Here is a 21,700-nt window from a genome sequence, read left to right as displayed (position 1 = left end):
TTTTATCAACAATAACAAACTATATCAATGAGTGCACAACTCATCTGTCCTTTCAGCGAAGATTCTCGTCTCCCAGAAATCCATGGAATACAAATGCGTTGCTGCGCTCTATAGCAAAAAAGAATAATCTTCACAAAAAGGTGAGACTGCAGTCGTTCAACACAGCTTTGCGAACTAAATTTAAGAAGTATAGCAATATCCTTTCTGGTATCCTTAAACGCGCAAAACGGGACAATTATGAAAGTCGGATAATTCAGAACGGAATGAATACCAGGCGTAATTGGGAGCTTATTAAAGAATTTCTTAATATTACAGAGTCTAACACGGGCATTAAAAATAATTTACGACAACGAGGAATGCACAGCCGCGGCTGACATATCAAATACTTTTAGTGATCATTTTGCCACTTGCCAGAACACTCTATCGCCTAGTGTTTTACGCCATCTCCCACGTTGCCCTCAGTCATTTTTCCTTCGACCGGTTTCTTCCGAAGAAGTTTTAAAGGTATTTTCTTCACTTAATGTTACTGGACCTGACCTAGATTCTATTCAGCCTTCTAGAATAAAACTGGTTGCGGCAGACATATCATTTGTTTTTGCAGATATCATTAACAAAGTTTTTAGCACAGGCATATGTCCTGATTTCATGAAACATGGTAAAGTAATCCCTGGGTTCAAGAAGGGTTCTCGTGAAAACATTAATAACTACCGCCCAATTTGCATTTTGCAGTTTTTTAGTAAGGCCATTGAAAAACTTATTTACACTCGCCTAATGCACTATCTCAATAAATTTAATCTTCTTTCTCCATTCCAATTTGGTTTTAGGCAGAATTATTCGACGGAATTGGCATTAATTAACTTCACGGATGACATTAAACGCTTTATTGACGAAGGGTTTGTTGCAGGAGCCATGTTCATCGATCTAACAAAAGCCTTTGACACTCTAGATCATATTATTCTTCTGTATAAGCTCGAATCTTTCGGTATTACTGGCCCACCTATATTTTATTCGTAGCTACTTGTCTAACAGACCTCAAGTAGTGTATCTTAATGGCCAATTCTCTTCTACTAAAGTAATTAACTGTGGCGTTCCCCAAGGCTCTATACTAGGCCCATTGTTGTTCTTATTATTTATAAATGATCTACCTAATGTACTTACCAATTGTAACTGTTTGTTATATGCTGATGACACTACCATCTACTCATCACAGAAATCGCTTACCGCACTTCAAGACACACTTAACACTGATCTTAACAATGTGTATTCCTGGTGCACTGATAATAAACTTCAAATCAATCCTTTAAGAACAACCTTTGTACTATTTCATAATCCACAAACGCCGATTTCTTCTCCAATAACTGTCTCGTTAAATACTTATGTTATACCGAAATCTGATACTGTTCAATTTATGGGTATTACTCTCGACAAACACCTTAAGTTCAATAGCCATGCCAACTCGCTAATAAAAAAGGTTTCATTTGGTATCCGCATTATCATTAAAACACGCGCATTCTTCCACCCTCATATTATTAGATCGTTGTATCTTGCTTAAATTACCAGTCATTTATCATACTGTTTATCTTCATGGGGTAATACATATGCCATTCATCTCAAACCACTTCAACGGCTTCAAAATCAGGCAATAAAATTAATGACCTTTAGCTCATTCCGCTGCCATTCTTTACCTATCTATCAACGTCTTAACGTTTTACCCATTCAACAGCTGTTCTATCATAAGTTGTCACTCATTACATTTCGTCTCTTTCATCGTGAAATAACCTTAGACAGTGTTCCTTTTGATAACCTCATCAACAAAAATAATACTAGGTTTTCAGAACGCAATAACCTTCTATTACCTAAAATCAGATCTAACTATGGTAAAGTTACACTTCGTTTCTATGGTATTTCACTTTGGAATCGCATCCCTGTTAATATTAAGTCATCTCTATCATTGCAGTTTTTTAAACACAATATGAAAAGAATACTGTTAGCAGAACCATCTTTTCATTTGTCATAAATACATTTTCATATTTATTACATTTTCTTTACATTACTTCTATTACTGTATCGTTAGGCTTCATATTTCTGTAAAACACTTTGTATTTTTCTTCGTTCGTAATATGCAGAAGAGCCAAATTTTTGTTAGATTACTAGATATTCCTGCTTATGATTATTTATTGTGATATTACTGTATAACGCTGTTTTTAATATATATCTAATTGTCTTCTATTCATTTGCACTCCCTACGAATTGTATTTCTTCACGCGTTTCTTTTGTTTTGTTTGTTCGCCCTCTACTTGCTGCTCTAATACTCTTATACACCCACTAATGATACGAGGTCCCCCTGGCAGTTTCTCACTTTGGGACCTCCTGATGCTGTATATAATATGTAAGCCCGTTTCTTGTACATGCAATAACAATAAACTTGAACTTGAAAATAAACAATAGGGGCAAACACTTTCTGATTCGACCTCATACATTAAGGGGGTGGCAACAAAAAGCAGGTAGCTCAGAAAATTCTATATATCACATGAACCCAGGAGATTATTCTAGTTTATTATCATCAGTATATTTATTGTCAATTACCCAGCGAAATCCATAAAAAGGGCAATTATTCAGTGGCGCCTATTCTTCGTGTGGTATGCCACAAACTTTGTAAGCACCGTTTCTTCTGTTACGAACGTTGTTCAGGACGATAATTTTGACAATGTGTGTCAATAGTCAATTTCAAAAGCACGTCTGATACATGAATGGTTCAAGCTTCACGGGAAGTTTCATCGTGTTCTATCCTTTATCAAAGGTACCGACGATAAGAGAAAGCGCTGCAGCAATGCTTGCTCAACTCTCCCGCAGGGGCGTCTGCGTCAGCAGGCGTTTGGTGTGTTGCGACACCACGTACCCGAGCACACGAGGGTTCAACCCTTCAGCGTCTAACCGTGCGCGGCTTAGCCGTGTCCGGGGAAAAGGGGATCCTAGGGTTTGAGCCAATGCCGGGTGTTTGGACCTTTACGGCCCCTCGGCGGTGGCAACACACCCCTTTTGCCTCGCCTTCACGTAGACGGCACCCCCGGACTGACCCACCCGGGGGAAATCGGTAGTTGCCTTAGCCTGTCTCTCTCTCCCCCTTCAACCTTCATCTTTCTCTCACTTTCCATCTTTCCTGTCTTCTCCTCGCTTCCCTTTACTTCCAATTTTTCCAGGCAGCAAGGGTTAACCTTGTCTGAATAGCCAACCTAGGTTATTTCATATTTGGTTATGGTGGTAATGTACAGTTGGCGTTTGCAGGCTGTGTTTCACAGGTCCTGTAGCGTTCCCTTGTAGGACTCTACGGTGGGTGGCTGGCGTTACTGCTGAAATTACACTCTTTTATGGCTACTTCCTTCCCCCCACTATCTGATTGCTCCGTGAAAAGGGGGCGCACCGATGAAGTCTTCTAGTTTTTTGCTCACCAAAAAGAAATTTTCCCTCATTTCCAGGTAGTCCACTCTGAACAACCAGACAAACCCATGCGAACAATCTCACCATTCCTCGTGTCTAAGTCTCTCGCCCAAGTTTTTGGTACAGGTTATAAAGCATCCAGGATGGCAAGCGGTGATCTCCTCTTGAAGCTTCGCAACAAGAAATAATATGCAAAGCTACCCAATCTAGTATCATTTGGGGACACCCCAGTAACAGTAACTCCACATCGTACTATGAATACCACCCGTGGCGTAGTCTCCGATGATGATCTCTTGCAGCTGACCGAAGCTGAGCTCCTGGAGGGCTTCAGTGAGCAGAACGTCATCAACGTCAAACGAATTAAGATGAGGCGTGACAATAAGGAAATACAGACCAAACACCTAATACTTACTTTTGGCACAAGTGTTCTGCCCGAGTCCATTGAGGCCGGTTATATCAAGCTTCGTGTTCGGCCATACATCCCTAATCCCCTGCGATGCTTCAAATGCCGGCGTTTCGGTCACAGCTCACAGAACTGCCGAGGCCGCCAAACTTGCGCGAAATGCAGTGCTAATGAGCACACCTCTGAATCTTGTGAAACCTCTCTCCACTGTGTAAACTGTGATGGGCAGCACGGTGCATACTCGCGGTCGTGTCCATTTTGGAGGAAAGAAAAGGAAATTGTTACAATTAAAGTAAAAGAAAACATAAGTTTCAAGGAGGCACGCAGGCGGGTATCCTTCCTGCCAAAGAACACCTTTGCCGATGTGACGCGTCAGGGGGCAGCGACATAACGGCTACCGGCGGCTGTCCCAACCTCAAGCAGTGAGTCGGCAGTTACGCCATCTGCCCCCGCGGCGGTTGCAGCTAGCGCTGCTCCGTCAACCCAGCAGAAGGGGCCATCTACCTCCGGGCAGGTGGCCTCAAAGGTCTCGTCCAACGTGCCGAGGATTTCACGCCAAACAAAGCGCTCGGATGAGCGCGTGTCCTGCGCGTCGCAAGAGGCGATGGACACAACCACCAGAAAGACGGCGCCAACAGCGCCTAAGGAGCGGCGAGGCTCTCTCGATCGCTCCAAAAAAGACAAAAATCCCATCACGGCGCCTGGAAAGGGCCCGTGAGCTAATCCTCGCTTCCTAAACACACAGCACTAAACACAAATAGCATATGGATACACAAATACTACAGTGGAATGTACGAGGACTTCTAAATAACCTCGACGACATTAGAGAACTACTACACAAACACAATCCCAAGTTTCTGTGTGTTCAGAAGACCCATCTGAAAGCTACAAACAGAAACTTTCTTCACAATTACGTCATCTTCCGAAAAGACCGCAATGACGCTAACGCCTCTGGCGGAGCAGCAATAATAGCGGACAAGTCTGTTTGCCGACACGTCGCCCTTCAGACTACCCTTGCGGCAGTGTCAGTTCGGGCCATCCTTTTAATGAATTAATCACTGTCTGTTCTATTTATATTCCCCCGAACCATCATCTAAAAAAGAGACTTTTACAACCTTATTATCCAGCTCCCCGAATCTTACATACTTGTGTGAAATTTTAATGCTCACTACACGATGTGGGGAGACTCACGATGCGACGCGAGAGGTCGATTAGTTAACAACTTTTTAATAAACACGGGTACATATCCTTCAATAAAAATGAACCGACCTATTATATGTATCACGATTCACATTCTTCCATAGACCTATCTATTGGCTCGGCAGATCTTTTCCCTTACCTAGAGTGGAGTGTTATTAAAAATCCTTACGAAAGTGACCATTTTCCAATACTTTTAAACTTAATTGAAGAACATCAATGGCCTTCACATACGCCTCGGTGGAAGCTAGCTTCTGCCGACTGGGAGCATTTTAAGGAATCGACTTACCTATCCCGAGATTTTATAACTGATTTAATATTGACGACGCGGTAGCGTATTTTACCGCTTTTATCATCGAGGCAGCTAATAACTTCATCCCACAATCAAGGGGTACCGCATCCAAAAGACGAGTGCCTTGGTAGAATGAGGAATGCAAGGAGGCGCGGAAAAAACAAAATAAAGCGTGGGGCATACTGCGCCGATACGCCACTGCAGAAAATCTGATAGAATTTAAAAACCTTAAATCACACGGAAGGCGGACGCGACGGCAAGCAAAGGAGACAAGCCGGGAGAGAGTCTTGTCCGGCATTAACTCCTACGCACAGGAGGCAAATGTATGGAAAGAGCTAAGGAGACTAAAGGAACAACAATTTCAGCCATTGCCCCTGGTTCACAAAGAAGGAAACAAGTTGGAAGATCAGGCTGATGCTCTCGCTGAACACTTCGAACGCGTGTCTAGCTTTCCCCACTATTCGGAGAACTTTCTTAAACATAAAGCAATAGATGAACTTAAGCCACTGAATCGGAAATGCATCCCAAACGATCCTTATAATCGTCCTTTTACCACTGCTGAACTTAAAGCTTCCTTATCAGTATGTCGGAGCTCTGCACCGGGCCCTGATAGAATCATGTATGATATGCTTAAGCACCTGCACTCCGACACACAAATCACGCTACTCACACTTCTCAATGCTATCTGGGCTGCTGGTTATCTCCCATCAAAGTGGAAGGAGGCTATTGTGATCCCTGTTTTGAAGCATGGTAAAGACACTTCATTGCTTACCAGCTACCGTCCTATAGCGCTTACGAGCTGCCTCTGTAAGCTTTTCGAAAAAATGATCAATCGCTGTCTTGTACATCTCCTAGAGTCCAGTAAAATGCTTGACCCATTTCAATGTGGTTTTAGGGAAGGGCGATCTACAACCGACCATCTCGTGCGAATCGAAGCGAGCATTCGCGATGCCTTCGTGCACAAACAATCTTTCTTATCTGTATTTCTGGATATGGAAAAAGCGTACGACGCAACCTGGCGGTACGGAATGCTGCGCGGCCTTTCCGCGCTGGGCATCCGCGGCAATATGTTAAATATTATAGAGAGCTACCTAGAGAACTGTACATTTCGGGCGAAAATAGGTGCTGTACTGTCGCGTACATTCGTACAGGAAACTGGGGTACCCCAGGGTGGCGTACTCAGCTGCACGCTCTTTGTCGTAAAGATGAACACGCTTCGTGCATCATTACCACCAGCTATTTTCTATTCTGTCTACGTAGACGATATACAAATAGGTTTCAGATCCTGCAACCTCACAGTCGGCGAGAGACAGGTACAGCAGGCCCTAAACAAGGTGTCCATGTGGGCAGACCAAAATGGATTTAAACTTAACCCCCACAAAAGTTCTTGTGTTCTCTGCACATGAAAGAGAGGCCTGGTCCCAGATCCGTTTCTAGAACTGGGCGGACAACAAATTCCTTTTAACAAAGAGCACAAATTTCTAGGGGTTATAGTTGACTCCAAGCCTACTTTCATTCCACACATAAAATATCAAAAACAAAATGTCCAAAAACAATGAACTTACTTAAAATCCTATCCCACACAACATGGGGTAGCGACAGGAAGTGCCTGTTGTTTCTTTACAGCAGCCTAGTTCGATCACGAAAGACTATGAAGCCGTAGCATATCACTCTGCCGCCCCGAGCGCGCTAAAGATGTTAGACCTCATTCACCATCTGGGAATCCGCCTGGCCACTGGCGCATTTAGAACAAGCCCTCTTGAAAGTCTGTATGCCGAGTCAGATGAGTGGTCACTCCGTTTTCAGAGAACATACATCAGCTATACCTATTTTCTGAAAGTGCGCTCTAATAAGGAACATCCGTGTTTCACAACCGTTAACGACTTGACGTGTGAAACACTTTTTCGTAATAGACCCTCTTTGTAGTTACCTTTCTCACTGCGTGTAAGACAACTTAGCGACGAAATAGACGTCCCATTTCTCGAACATCGCCTAATTCCTGCAGCTAAGCTATTAACGCCCTGGCAGTGGCAGGTGACAGCATGTGACGTATCCTTTGTAGAGGTCACAAAGCGCGCTCCTGAGCTTGAAACTGCCATGCATTTCCGTGAGCTTCGATTGAAGTACTCCTGCTCCGAATTTTACACAGACGAGTCACCATCACATGCTGGCATATCCTACGCTGCTCTTGGTCCCTCTTTACGCTATCTGACGTGTTGAAACCCCTAACAAGTATGTTCACTGCAGAAGTCTATGCAGTATTTTGTGCAGTAAAACATATAAAGAAACTGAAACTTGACAAAACAATCATATTCAGAGACTCGTTAAGTCGTGTAAAAGCACTCATTTCTTCCCAAAAGCATACGAATCCTGTCTTCAATGAACTCTACTCACTCTTATGCAACATGTATTTATCACATAGACATGCAGTAATATGCTCGGTTCCTGGCCATAGAGGAATCGAGGGAAATGTGCTTGCCGACGAAATCACCAAATCAATAGCAGCGCAAGGTATTCGTTCTGCTACTGTCCCTGCCATAGACATGAAGGCTTTTCTAAGAAACAAACTACGAAGCCACTGGCAACGCTTGTGGGACGCACAAACGAGTAATAAGCTTCACCTAATTAAGCCGAAGTTAGGTTTCTGGCACCCAACTACGAAAACACGAAGAACAGATGTCCTATTCACCATACTGAGAATATGACACACATTTCGCACTCATAACTTTCTCTTGACCGGTAACGAGCCTCCAACCTGTGGTAGATGTGGCAACCGGCTGACCGTCCTCCATGTCTTCCTGGAGTGCCGGGAAGCCGAAAGAGACAGGAGAAAACATTTTCCTTTTACATACAGCCATCACGTCCCCCTGCATCCAGCTATATTTCTTGGTATGGTATGGTATGAATAACTTTATTTAGGTCCTGAGGGATCAGTCTGGGACTGATGCGGGCCGCTCCCACGTCGGTGCAGAGAGGCCGAGCCCCTCTGCCGTCACACGGGCCCTCTGGACAGCCCTGAATTGGTCCGCCAGCACTTCACTGTGCAGCATCCGCTGCCACCACTGTTCACCTCGAGAACCATCACCGGCCAACGCCAAGCAGCGCCGAAGCATATGTTCTAAATCGAGCAAACCCCCCCACTTACTACAATAGAGTGAAACCCCGCAGTCCGGATTAATTTTGTTCATGATGACCGGGTTAGGGTACGTACGTGTCTGCATAAGCCTTAATGTAACCGCCTGTGGCCTATTTAATTTAGAATGTGGCAGGGGGAATGCCCTGCGCCCTAGGTAATAGTGCTTGGTGATTTCGTTGTAGGTTAACAGCTGGTCCCTGTACTCAGGAGCGGGAGATCCAGCCCCTTCAGGGAGTACACGGCACACTAATCCTCGTGCCTCCCTGTGCGTCACCTCGTTGAGGTTACGCGGGGCTCCCTCCACTGTCCCCATGTGCACCGGGAACCAAGTAACGGTATGCGAAGTGATATCCCTACCCTGCAGCTGTCTGTTAGCCGGTTCCGCAACAAATCCTCTCGAGAAGGCTTTAATCGCAGATCGCGAGTCACTAAACACCAAAACTCTTCTTGAATCAATTAGTGCTAGAGCAATAGCCACCTGTTCGGCAACCCCCGGATCTTTGGTATAAATGGAAGCAGCATTTCTAACGCTCCCTTTGCCATCTACCACCACCACCACCGAATAAGCATTTTTACGATTAATCCATGCGGCGTCAACAAAAGCAGACTCTTCCTCCTGATCCTTTGCCTCTCGCAACAAAGCCCTAGCTCTCGCGACCCGCCTCCCTACATTGTGCACGGGGTGCACATTCCGCGGAGACGGACGAACCATGATATTTGCCCTAAGGTTCACGTTCAACTCGTGTAGCGGCGCCCTATCGTGCGACACAGCCACCAATTCTTCAATTGACTCTAAAATATACCTACCCGCTTGTGTACCTAGCAACCGCTCCCTCTGTGCAGTACGCTGAGCCTCGGCAATTTCATCTAAAGTATTATGCAAACCGAGTCGTAACAACATATCGTTTGACGTAGTCATAGGCAGACCAAGCGCAGCCTTGACGGCTTTTCTGATTAATGCTTCCAATTTATTTTTCTCCCCCCTATTCCAATTTAGCATAGCTGCCACATACGAGAAATGACACATAATAAATACGTGAACTAAGCGCATCGCACCTTCTTCTCCTAAACCCCTATGCCTATTAGAAATCCTTCTTATAAGTCTTATCGCCTCCTCCGTCTTCTTGGTAATACGCCGAATGGTTCTAATGTTCGACCCGTTCGCTTCAAGTACAAAACCCAGGACCCTGATTGCTTCAACTTTGGGTATCACCGACCCTCCCCTAGTATGAATTCTAATGCAAGGCTCAACTTCCGGTATCCAATCCTTCGGCCTACGACCTAGCTTCTTAGATTTTAAGATCAACAACTCCGACTTTTTAGTGGAGCACTTGAGCCCCATGAGACCCAGATACTCCTCCGCAAGCGTTACCAACTTCTGCAGCCTAGCCTCAAGCTCTCCATCACTACTACCGATACTCCATATAGTAATGTCATCCGCGTAGATAGAATAGCCAATATCCTGGACAGTGTCCAGTGTATTAGCCAACTTCGACATCGCCAGATTGAATAACATAGGCGAGAGTACGGATCCCTGCGGAGTACCACAGCAACCCAATTTAAAGAATTCCGACTTTATCTCCCCAAACTTGAGACATGTCCTTCTATCCATGAGGAAAGCCTTGACAAAATGGAAAAGCCGCTGCCCCATGTTCAAGTCCGATAGCGCCTGTAGAATGAAAGAATGTCGGATTTTATCGAAAGCTTTTTCCACATGAAGTCCAATTAGTGCCTTAGTATCCCTAGTCCGCCGGTCAAGGAGCTGATGCTTAATCCTGATCATAGCATCGTGAGTCGAGAGGCCGGGCCGAAATCCTATCGAGTGCGGAAAGACCCCATTGCCCTCAACATAACGCGTTAGCCTATTTAAAATGACATACTCTGCGACTTTCCCCAAACACGATGTCAGGGAAATGGGTCTGAGATTTTCAAGCCCTATGGCCTTCCCCGGTTTGGGTATCAGAACAGTAGTTGCAAGTTTCCACTCTTCCGGGAAAGAGCCTTCCTTCATCGGTAATTGATCTCTCGCGTAAGGAACTCAACTGACCCGTCGTCTAAATTCCATAACATTTTATTCGTAATGCCATCCGGCCCTGATGCCGATCGACCATTAAGATTCTGCAGCGCCATCCTGATATCACTTTCAGTAAATTCCTCATCCATAGCTGCATTTTCGTCCCCACTATATTCCAACATCACGTCAGGTGTATCGTGCCAGGTCTCCAACGGAAGGTATCTCTCAGCCAAATCCTTCAGCAACTCCTGCTCCGTGGAGTCCCGACACGCCTGATGGACCAGCTTGCCTATCACAGTCCTCTGATTAGATTTAGTGTTTGTCTCGTCTAGCAAACGTCTGAGCAGACTCCATGCGCCTCCCCTCTTAATGCGACCATCAATAGAATTGCATACTTCATCCCACTGCTGCTTGCACAGTACCCGACAATGGTCTTCAATTTCCTGATTAACCACTGCTATACGCTTTCTAAGCCTTCTATTCAATCTCTGACCCTTCCATTTCGCTAACATCGACTGTTTCGCTTCCAACAAATGCGCCAAGCGACTATCCATGTGTTCCATGTCAATATCGGTCTGAACCTCTCTAGTGGACGCCTCAACGTCACTTTTAAGCTGACTGGTCCACTGCTTCAAGGTCAACTCATTTCCCTCATCGTCGATCCTCTGCGCTCTTCGTTTCCTAAATGCATCCCAGTCAACCATCCTGCATGTGCGCTCCTTTTTATTAGCCACTACCAAAGTAATCATAAGTATGTAATGATCGCTACCAAAATCTATGTTAGAATTGGACCAGGACGAATCCACCACCCCCCGAACAAAAGTGAGATCAGGTGTCGAATCTCTACATGTCGACGTGCCACATCTGGTGGGATACGAAGGGTCTGTAATCAGAGTTAAATTCAAGTCTAGTGCCTGCTGCCATAGTCTCTCCCCCTTAATAGTGCTATAAACATACTTCCACACATGATATGGTGCATTGAAGTCCCCTCCAATAAGCAACGGTGCATCCTTAGCCAGATTGGTTGCCTTGGTCAAGAGAGATTTGACACTCTGCTTCGTGTCCCGGGGGCTACTGTACAGGTTAAGCAGGTAAACGCTCCTCTGACATGACCTTTGCCGACCTAAAATTACCTCCACCATAATATATTCAATCTTGCAATCCGCCATGTGAAGATCATGTCTAATATACGGCAACCTCCTATTAATAAGAGTAGCGAGTCCTCTGCCCTGTTCATTATCCTTAACCTCCGCTTTGAAATCCGTTAAGGTAACGTTAGACGTCAGTGTTTTCTGTAACATGATAACTTGAGGTTTCACACCATGCGTTCTAACAAACTGCTGCAGAGACGCCTTCTTATGCTTGAACCCCCTACAATTCCACTGCCAAATACTAAATGAACTATTTAATAGATCCACCTTGACCACGGAAATTTGGTGAACTAGTTTTGAGCTCAAGTCCACTCGGCGACTTAACCTGCTGGGCTAGCGGCCGAGTGCACTCCCGCTCCATAACAGGGACCACCGTCTCGTTTAGATATATTTCAATTTTGCCTAATCTTTGATCCGTGATATTTTCCCGTTCTTCTATCCGCTCCAGTCTACTAATGATCTGATTTACACTTTCTTGCAATGTCGTCATCACTGCTTTAAGCTCGGAACCGACTTTGCCCTGAATCCGCACGGTCGAGGATAGGGCCCTCTTTTTCGGAGCAGGCGTCTCCTCGTCCGCCATGGTCTCTTCTGCGACCTCCACAGACCTTGGTACCTCAACCGAGTCATCATGTTTCCTAGCCTGTCATAAGCTACCGTTGTTACCGGAAGGCAAGCCGTTCCTAAGTTCAGCTATCTCTTTGATAAGCCCGTCAATGGCTGCTTTTAAGCTAAGATTCTCTCTCTCCAATTGCGCAATGCTATCCCTATCCCTATTACCATTCACATGCTCCTGGCGCTGCTCGCGCGCTTGGCCGGCGCTGGTGCCGCTCTTGACCTTGTCAGCCCAGGTGGTCTGGCTTCCAGCTGCGCCGCCGTCTCCACCAGCTGCAGGAAAGCGCAACCGCGCCTCCCTAGAAACCGATCGGCTCCTGGTCGTTGGAGTCCCAGTGGATGGCCGCTGCCTCGACCTGGAGCGGCTCCTAGAGCGCGAGCGTCCCTTAGAGCGTTGGCGGGCGCTCACCAGCTGCACCATCTCGGCTGTCTCCTGTTCCGCCGTTAGCTCCGCCCTGGCTCTCTCCTGTCGTCGAACACGCACGACATAGGGAAGCTGGTATCGTTGTCTGCATTGTTTATCCGCGGTCAGGTGTCGTCCGCCACAAAGCTTGCAACAAGGCACACAGTTGTGATCCTCTTCAGGGTTCCGAGCTCCGCGTCCTCGGCATTCAAAACAATCGGGCGCCGGGCAGACATCCGCCCGATGTCCAAGCTTGCCACACACATAACACACATCCAACTGCTTTCGATACAGGAAGCACCGGACCAGAGTTGGCCCATATCTGACGAAATTGGGCACTTTTAACCCGTCGAAAACAATGATGACTGATCCTGTGTTTTTGATTCGTTTGGCCGCCATAGCCAGCGGGTTGCGATCGTTAACAATGTTCCGCTCAAGTGCCGCGGGGCCATCCATAACGTCTACATTGCGAATGAACCCTTTACACGTAGTGTGTGGGGCCGTCTCGTACGCACTGACTTCAACATCCTTGTCTGCCACTCTGATTGACCTGAGTCTCACATATCGTTCAGCGTTGCTCCTTTCTGGCGTACTAGCCACCAAGATATTTTGCATAAAGTTAGGGCAAATGACATCTTCCCTTATCTCCTCAATACTGAGGCCTGCCGCCTCTACGATTGCCTTGCCCACCGCTGTAGAGCTAACTTTCTCCAAATTCAGTCCACCCCGTGGGCGAATGACTATTTTGATGTGTTCTTGTGGCATCGGTGGCATGCGCGACGCCTTCGCAATGCGATTCTTGATTACCGAGCCTCCGCGCCGTTCACCTGCGCCCCGCCGTTCAGGGATCTCGCTTGGCGAACCGCCGTCACCCAGTCCAGGCCTCGTCGTAGCTCTAGATTTCCGGCTGGACACTGTCCGCCATCCCAGGTCTTCAGTAAAGTCCTCCGCCGGGAGCACTTCCCCTTCAACGTGCATTGCTGCCATGCCGCGCTAGGTCTACCAGACGCTAGCTCTCGGCCAGCGTGGCGTGAGCACAAAAGTTCCAATAAAGTCCAAAAAAGGGGTGGCCCACCTCAAGGTCAGGTATCCGCTGACTCTTCTCGTCTTCACGAATCCGATGATATCAAGTTTGCACCACTAGATGACCAAAAAAGGCTCGAAAGCTTCGAAAAAGACGGACCCATAAAAGCCCGCAAGCCTCCTTCGAAGTTCGTCGTCTTCGATTTCTTGGTGACCAACCACTTTTTAAGACCGAAGCAGTCCTCGTCTTTTTGAAAGATGTTGTGCTCCATGTCACCAGAGCATTAATTTCGTAGCGCATTCTCTTTCCAGAGGATGCCACTACAATAGTTTTCTTTGTATAGCACATGCCTCTAGGCCCTTGGATTTCAAGGGCTCTGGTGAGCCAGTAGTGCTCTAGACAATTTGAGCACCTCACAGATTTTATATATTGAATCATTCTTTCGCCCTGCATTCTAATGTTCACAGTACACGTCAATAGTCATTCTCATTATTTTACTACACGTAGATTTTATGGAATTTGCATCAACTCCATTAAGGCCCTTTACAGCCACTTCACATTAAGTTCACCGAACCCTTCAGTCCACTGCGAACTCATCAACACTAGCATGGCGCTCTTTGGCCACACCTGGCCTTTGCGCCGTTAAACATCATATATTCATTCATTCATTGCTCAACTGAAATATTAAGCTCAAATAATCATTATTTGATTAGTCAAAGTGGTGTTTCTGCGAAGAAACTTCGAGAGTGCTTTCATCCATCCTTGGCTGCGCGCTTTGCATGCAGATGACGAACGAGTCTCTCGCCGCCGGACTTGGGTTCATTGCTGTGGCTGGGCCGACGCACGACCTGCAGCCGCCGTTCCGCTGGTCCACATCTGGGTTCCACGACCTCCATGCGGGACAGCCGGACCTGTGGAACTTCGCTCCGTTCGTCTGCACTTGGGGAAAAGGCAACTGCCAGCCATAGGCTGGCAGCGCTATAAAGTTTTCTTTCGTTTTGTTTGCTTTCTTTGCTGCTGGTAAGATTCATTATACGCTACTGGTGTCACGCACTGCCTCAGCGCCGAGTGCGGGGTCCACTGGAATATACACACAAAACGCAGAACGTGTCAACAATTCCGACGAGAAAAACAAAATCATGTGTCAAAGTGTGACTGCACACTGCCCAAGCGTAGAAAGTGACCATATAAAGCAAATGTTAGAACGAAAGTATGCAGCCAATGCATTATCACACACTTGTACGAATGAGAGCGAACACAATATTAAGGAACATGATTCATGGTAGTGTAAACAAATATTGTTAGCGCAATAATATAGCAATGTCTTATTCTCCATGAATTACTTAAGGAGGTTTGTTTTCCAAGTCATAGGTCGCATAATTCGGCATTACATTTACTATAGACTATACATTACATTACATTACATTACTATAGACTAGAACAATGTCGCACTACATAGCTATACGCCATAGATATACGCCGAGAGTCGCATTTCTACACCGACGTCTAATTAGACCGAAGAGAAGGCTTTTATGTCCAGAACTTTATTTTTTAACGAGATTCTGCTTACCTTGCATGGTAGTATTTACTACACCTAGAAATAATTGTTACGTGTCAGCAAAACTGGAATTGCGAGAATCTTTAATAATTATGGCATATATCCGACAATGAGCTTTCCACATTACGTTTAACCAAAAAAAGTAGGAAGTGGAGAATCATTTCAGGCGAGGGATCTTAAAACCAGTTCCTGATCAGAATAGGTAATCAAAACGACATTCTTTTGTTTAATGCCGAATACGAAATTGAAGTTTTACCGCCAAATACATTTCAAACCACACTCCAAGAAAAATGTTCTCTTTTTTTTTGACGTTCCTATTCACAAGTTTTCTTGTTACAACATGTGAAAAAACGCAGGCTTTTCTTTGTTATATTATGCCGTCGAACACAAAATTCAAATTGCACCCGGGTAAAGACACTGGTTTTCTTAAGTTCCACAATGGCGATAACTATCCTGTAAAGTTTGCTTCGTTCCTTGCAATAGGTTATACGATACGCGAAATTACCTAGATCTCTGGGGCTCTATTTTTTTAGTTACAATCAGATGACGAAAACCGACAATCACACCATGAAAGACGCAGGAGAAATGAACTGTTACGCTTGCCTCCAATTGTAGAAATATTAACAAAAGGGAAATAAAAGTGGACGAAACGGGAATATGCCGCAAGCGAGCGCTGAACGCACGTTTTCCCCATTACGCTTGCGGTGCTTTGCCAGTTCAGCTATCGCGGCAGCCATTCTCCCGTACCCTCCCATGTATGCGCAGAAGATTATCTCTCGAAGTGTTAGCTAAGCATGGGCATGGAGGGTGATGTAAAGCATTTCTTAACCCCAGGCGTCACGTGTTACATAAACTTAGAAACGGGTATATTTACCAACTTTGGAGAGCACGTGTATGATAACAAATAAGTAGACGGAATGCACTGTTGCAGTTCATTTGACGCAACGATTTGGCGCCGTTTTTTTTAAGTTTTGTTTAAAATTTGATGTATTGTACGAGCGTACTAACCGCAGTTATGACGCACCTCGATTACCGGACTGAACTATGATTACCGCCAACTTAGGATGGACATGTGTTACACGGTGAAACCTGTCCTCAGTTGGTGCCGCTCTTGTGCTGGGAGCAGGTCTCGTGATACTCCGTACTGTGAATAAAAATATAATTGTTTAGCTATCTTTCTTTCGAGGGTCCCACTACAGTTCTATCACTTTGGGACCCTCGTCTGTATATTTGTCATGTAATTACTTCTTTTTTTGGAACGAATAAATCTGAATCTGAATCTTACTATATTGACATAAACACTGCACTTCATTTATAATATATTCGGCGTATTAGCAACGGCACTCACTGAGCATATTGGTTCATTTGCTTTCCGGGCGCTTGGCGGAAGTTAAACCAGTGTGCCAATTCCTGACACAATTCTCGTTCACCGTTGGTACGAAAGCCAAGACAATCCACTGCCAGTTTAGCATTTTTGCCCAAGCGTGTGCGCTGTTATTAGATGTGAACCATGTTAATGGTTCGTATCTGGTGTGTTTTTGTTAGACAATGTACGTTATTGCTTGTTTGTTTTTTTGTTTTATCGTACCGGCTTATTTGATCTTGTGACGCGAACTCTGCGGTGGCGCTGAGTAAGGCTGTACCATGGGATTGGTACGATATGATCTCGGCGACTTCTTCATTATGTTTGCCGCTCAACATACAGGGCTCCACGGTAAGTAGACGGAAGTACTCCGCGTACTACAAGACACTGAGACACTCGAACAGGAAAGAGAAAGCGCCTAAAGACCGTGTCATCGACTCGTGGCCGCGGCTGTTCGGCTTTGTTCCCATGAGCGGCATGTGTGGTCGCACACGCGGGCGCAATCGTGGTGTGAACAAACGTTCCCGCACTTTCCCGAAAGTGTACTTAAGGAAAACTTCCGACTCAATCGGTGCACGTTCCGATATATTGTAAGTGTGTGCAAATATATGGTACGGCAAGACACAAACTTGGGCAGAGCCATCTCTCTGGAGAAGCACGTGGTGATTGCGTTGTATCAGCTGGCTACATCCGCTGAAGACAGAACCGTGGTCAATCTCTTTGGCGTCAGCCGTTCGTCGGTTAGTATAATATTCCGCTAGTTCCGCAACGTTGTAGTGCGGCGCCTAGAACCGCGGTACGTGTTGTTCCCTCCGGCATGACCGCTGGCATAGCATCTGTGTTAACGGACCACGGCTCAGGCGGCCGGAGCGGCTGCCGAGCCACACCGGGGCGCTGCTATCTCGCTCCGCGCGCTGATGGCGAGAGTGCCCCGAGTGACGCGAGACACCGCCCTCACTCTCACGCGGCGCCACGGCGCGGGGCCTTGTCACGCTTGATAAATTTCTAGTGCGCCGTTCGGTTGCTCTGGTGCTCACGGTTGCGACGAAGGGGACCGTGCATTGCGGGTAGTCTAGCACATGGCGCTGTCGCACAGTAGTGCATGGCAGCGGGGCATTAAACCACAGCACTGAGAAGGAACGAAGGTCCGTTCTGATTGTTGTTTTGCTTATGTTGGCCTTATCTTTCATTGCATGTCGCCGGTGTCCACCGCTGCTCGATTTTTGGTAACATAACGCAAGTAGGCGCACCGGTGGCTATGGTGATGCGTGCTATTTCATGCCGGCCCGATAAGTTACAGGCGCCATGCTTTACTGAGGGCACGGCTTTTCTGTCGACATTACTTTTCCGGCATTGTCTCCAGCAGTGGGTTTAATATTTAAATTACTTTAACTCCTTTAATTAGCTACTACAATGCGTAGGCCGTTATGAAACTTTACAAAAGCACGGCCACGAAGAGATAATTGGGAAGATGAATCGGAATAACTAGTCAGTCGTGAAAGTTTATTCACGGAAGCATTCCATGGCTTGAAGGGGTCCTCAGTGCGATGAAAAGTTGTCATCGACCGCGATGACTTGGCTTACTCGTCTTGGCATCGAGGGCGCCGCCGCTACAGCTTCGGACGTCCGGCAGCACCTCGCACTCTCTAACTTATCGCGCCGACGTGAAAGAGCGCGCGTCACCGTGGCCGCCGTTGCCTAAAATCGAGCAGCGGGGGACGCTGGCGACACGCACTAAAATGAAAGATAAGCTGAATATAAAGGAAACAACAATCAGAACGGGTCTTCTTTCCTTCTAAGTGCCGCGGTCTGATGCCCTGCGGCCGCCCACTACTGCACGACAGCGCCTTGTGCTGAACTACCGGCGATGCACGGTCCCCTTCGTCGCGACCGTCAGCAGCAGAGCAACCGAACAGCGCACTAGAAATTTATCAAGCGTGATGATGTCGCGCGTGAGAGTGAGTGCGAAGTCTGGCGTCACGCGGGGCACTCTCGTCGTCAGCGCGCGGAGGGAGATAGCAGCGCCCCGGTGTCGCCCCGTAGCCGCCAATGCAGCCGCTCTGGCCACCTAAGCCGTGGTCCGTTTACTTTTTTGGCCGATAGTACATTTCGCTTTTCAGGTCAGTGAAACTGGTGTGCGAGGAAGCATATCATATTGACACGTGAACATGTTTATCTTTTACGGGTGAGCGCTTTCAACGTCTAAGAAATGTTATCGCTCAGCGCAGGACTCGTCTACATGTATCGGAAGCTTCTAGAATGTTATATCCGCTTCTATCCGCTGTCTGTTGTCGCCGAACCTTGTGTAATCTGATTGCATGTATGCGCGACGCGAATGGTGTAGAACTTTGTGGAAGGCACGCGGGTCCCAGCGGTTACTCTGGAACATTCGACGAGTGATCTATAAAAGCCGACGCGCTTGACCCGCTGATCAAAATTTGGCGATCGCCGACTGTGTTCGCCGTCGCCGCCGTTCTTTGGGTGTAGCCTCTTTTTTGTGGGCACAGGTTCGCCGAATAAAAGTTAGTTTCGTCTTTCACAGTATTGTTACTCTGTTCTTCTTACGTCACTCCACGTGACAATATCCTATGTGGCTATTTCACACCAGTAGTTGGGGGTGGTATACAATTGGAATTTCGCAGGTTGCTGTTGACATATTTGTTGATCCCTTCTTTTGCCAAGTTGGAGCGTTTGCTTTTTGACGCGCATGATTAGTAGGTAGTGTACAGTCGCGCTCATAAATTTGGAGACGATGCGAGCCCGTGGCCGTGTGCATGCGCGCGCCGTCTGGCGGCTCGGTGCCTGCTGTCGAGAGTATCGCAGTGCCCATGTGCGTCCATCCTATCTCGCTGGCCTGCGTGTTCGCTCGCTGCGCACCGGCGCGCGGGCCGATTATTGTAATTTGCGTTCGTTGTCACCAGGGGCGCGATCGGAGATCTTTGTTCGTTTCGCGTTCTGTCCAGCAGGCGGCATACTTGAAGAAGACTAAGCGGCAATACGTAAAATGCGCTTATACACTTTCACAGTGTAAGACTTCTCAAACAACGTCTGTGTCCGCCAATAGGGAGGCGCGATAACGCAGTGGAAATATCTGAGCATAGCAGCGTGAAAGCCTGACAATGACTAGCGCTTCTTCGAACGTGGCATTCTGCCGACGATAGCACTACGTTTCGGGAGAGCCCGGCTCCGCAGAATGCGCGAGTGGTGTGTATCGGTCACGGTCCAAGATTTGCACTCCTTAGGTGGGGAATCTTCTCGGCTTGCTGAGACGCGATCGACCAGCTAAAGTTGCAACGGCGCGCTTCCATCGGCCCGTTGACGGCAGCGGATGCCTATTGGTGGGACGACGCAACTTCAGTTAGAACGCAGGCGGTGGCTTGCGCGGACAAGGGACGCTGCATAATACAACCAACCACAGAACGGCGTCTGCAGGCGGCGACGCGTCGCCGTATCTGTTCATTAGCCCGGCAATGCCCTCTCCCCCACCATCTCCACTCACCATGGTGACCTGCAAATATATATAATTATACTTTAACGCATCACTCAATCACATCGGATTTTCCGCGAAGCGCCATTGCCATACCAACGGGACACAAAACCAATGAAACATCTGTCTTGAAGTTGCGTCGTACCGCTGATAGGTATCCACTGCCATCGATGCGTGCGGTTGTACCTAAAGAGTAGATATCTTACATCGTGGTATCGGCCAGACAGCCGTGACAGAAGCGGGGAAAGCAGGCGCTTCCGTAGTTGAAAAACATCGCCGAGGTTGGACCAAGGCGATCGAAGATGACGCGCCGCTGCTTCGCGAACAACAACTCGAACTCGAACAACGAACTCGCGGCGGCGGCTCCAAATTCCTGTGAACGGGTGCGCTGCGAGCGAGCGAGCAGGCCAGCGAGATAGGATGGACGCACATGCGCACTGCGATATTCTCGACAGCAGGCACCGAGCCGCCAGACGGCGCGCGTATGCACACGGCCACGGGCTCGCATGGTCTCCAAATTTATGAACGCGACTGTACATGCACTCTGTCCTAAACACGCGTTGGGCCTTCAGCAGACGGTCTCGCGAGCTCTGAGGGTACGGGCGGGAGCTTTCTGTGTGGACAGCGACGTGGCATGACCGCGTTTTGTATGTCCGTGTGCAAATTCCGAATAAATTTCGCAGGCAATATAAGCTAGCTTAGTTAAAACGGGGCACGCAGAGCGAGAGCGCGACGTTTACTGCACTTTGCGAACACGTTCAATACCTAGAAAAAATTCTGACAGAAATATTTTATTGGGTTCATCTTATTGCATTACGAAACGAGAAACCTGATAAAAAATGAGAACGATACCCAGCATTGTGTCATTGTATTATGCTATAGACCTGATACACTAATGAAACTGACAGCCTGTATTGGCTATAAAATATTATGAAATACTACAAACAAATACGCTGATACACTGGTAAAACCAATAGACTATATTGGTCCGTTAGCATACAGGTGTAAGTAGGAGTGCTGTGTACCAAAGTGGTTTGTTCTACAAAGGTGCAATAAACGTTCATTCTAAATTGAATCTTTCTACGTCAAACCTTTCGGATTTGCTGATCGGCGTTGCTTATGCTGCCTTGCCATGAAGCTCACACACAGGACCGCGCTTGCACAACAAATCGTGGCCATTGTATAGCCACTTCTATCCTACTCCTACAGATGTGCTTACGGCCAGCTCTTATCTCTACGAAATTACGCAGTAAACGAAATTACGCAACCGGTACCTAAATATCCTCGGTGCAACGAATTACAGCTTAGAACACACAATTCCTTTATTAAAGCAACGCCTTTTCTGCCTTCATTCTCGATGTTTGGCACGTGTGTTTGGTCGACTTCTTTCCAGCAATACTACCAACACAAGTTTATATTATGATAGTTCTATTGCTTCAATAGGGACTCATAAAGCATTTGATTTGTTTTATAAAACACTGTGTTGCCCTGATGCAGGGCTCGAAAAAAATCTTTATCGGACCTGTACACTTCGCTATGGAACCAGTAGATTGTGCTATGGGGCCTGTAGGATTTCCTATTGAATCTATATATTTCGCATAAGACCAACAGATATGTCT

General features: G+C 46.8%; 1 protein-coding gene across 4 annotated transcripts in view; it reads left to right on the top strand.

Annotated features, from left to right (window-relative positions):
• The window catches only part of LOC142566835 (putative phospholipase B-like 2), a 190,982-nt gene extending 176,303 nt beyond the window's left edge, over window positions 1-14,679 (top strand). For 3 of the 4 annotated variants that reach the window (XM_075677732.1, XM_075677731.1, XM_075677729.1), the window contains one exon: window positions 14,459-14,679. In XM_075677732.1, coding sequence (XP_075533847.1) covers window positions 14,459-14,641 — 183 coding nt within the window. In that variant the 3' untranslated portion in view covers window positions 14,642-14,679. The remainder of the gene's footprint in view (window positions 1-14,458) is intronic. The other variant, XM_075677733.1, reaches the window with a different exon arrangement.
• The last annotated feature ends 7,021 nt before the right edge of the window (window positions 14,680-21,700 follow it).

Source organism: Dermacentor variabilis, unplaced genomic scaffold, assembly GCF_050947875.1.
Source record: "Dermacentor variabilis isolate Ectoservices unplaced genomic scaffold, ASM5094787v1 scaffold_13, whole genome shotgun sequence".
Classification (NCBI taxonomy): Eukaryota; Metazoa; Arthropoda; class Arachnida; order Ixodida; family Ixodidae; genus Dermacentor; species Dermacentor variabilis.
Note: the sequence above shows the minus strand (reverse complement) of the source record. Positions and strands in the feature narration are given on the sequence as shown.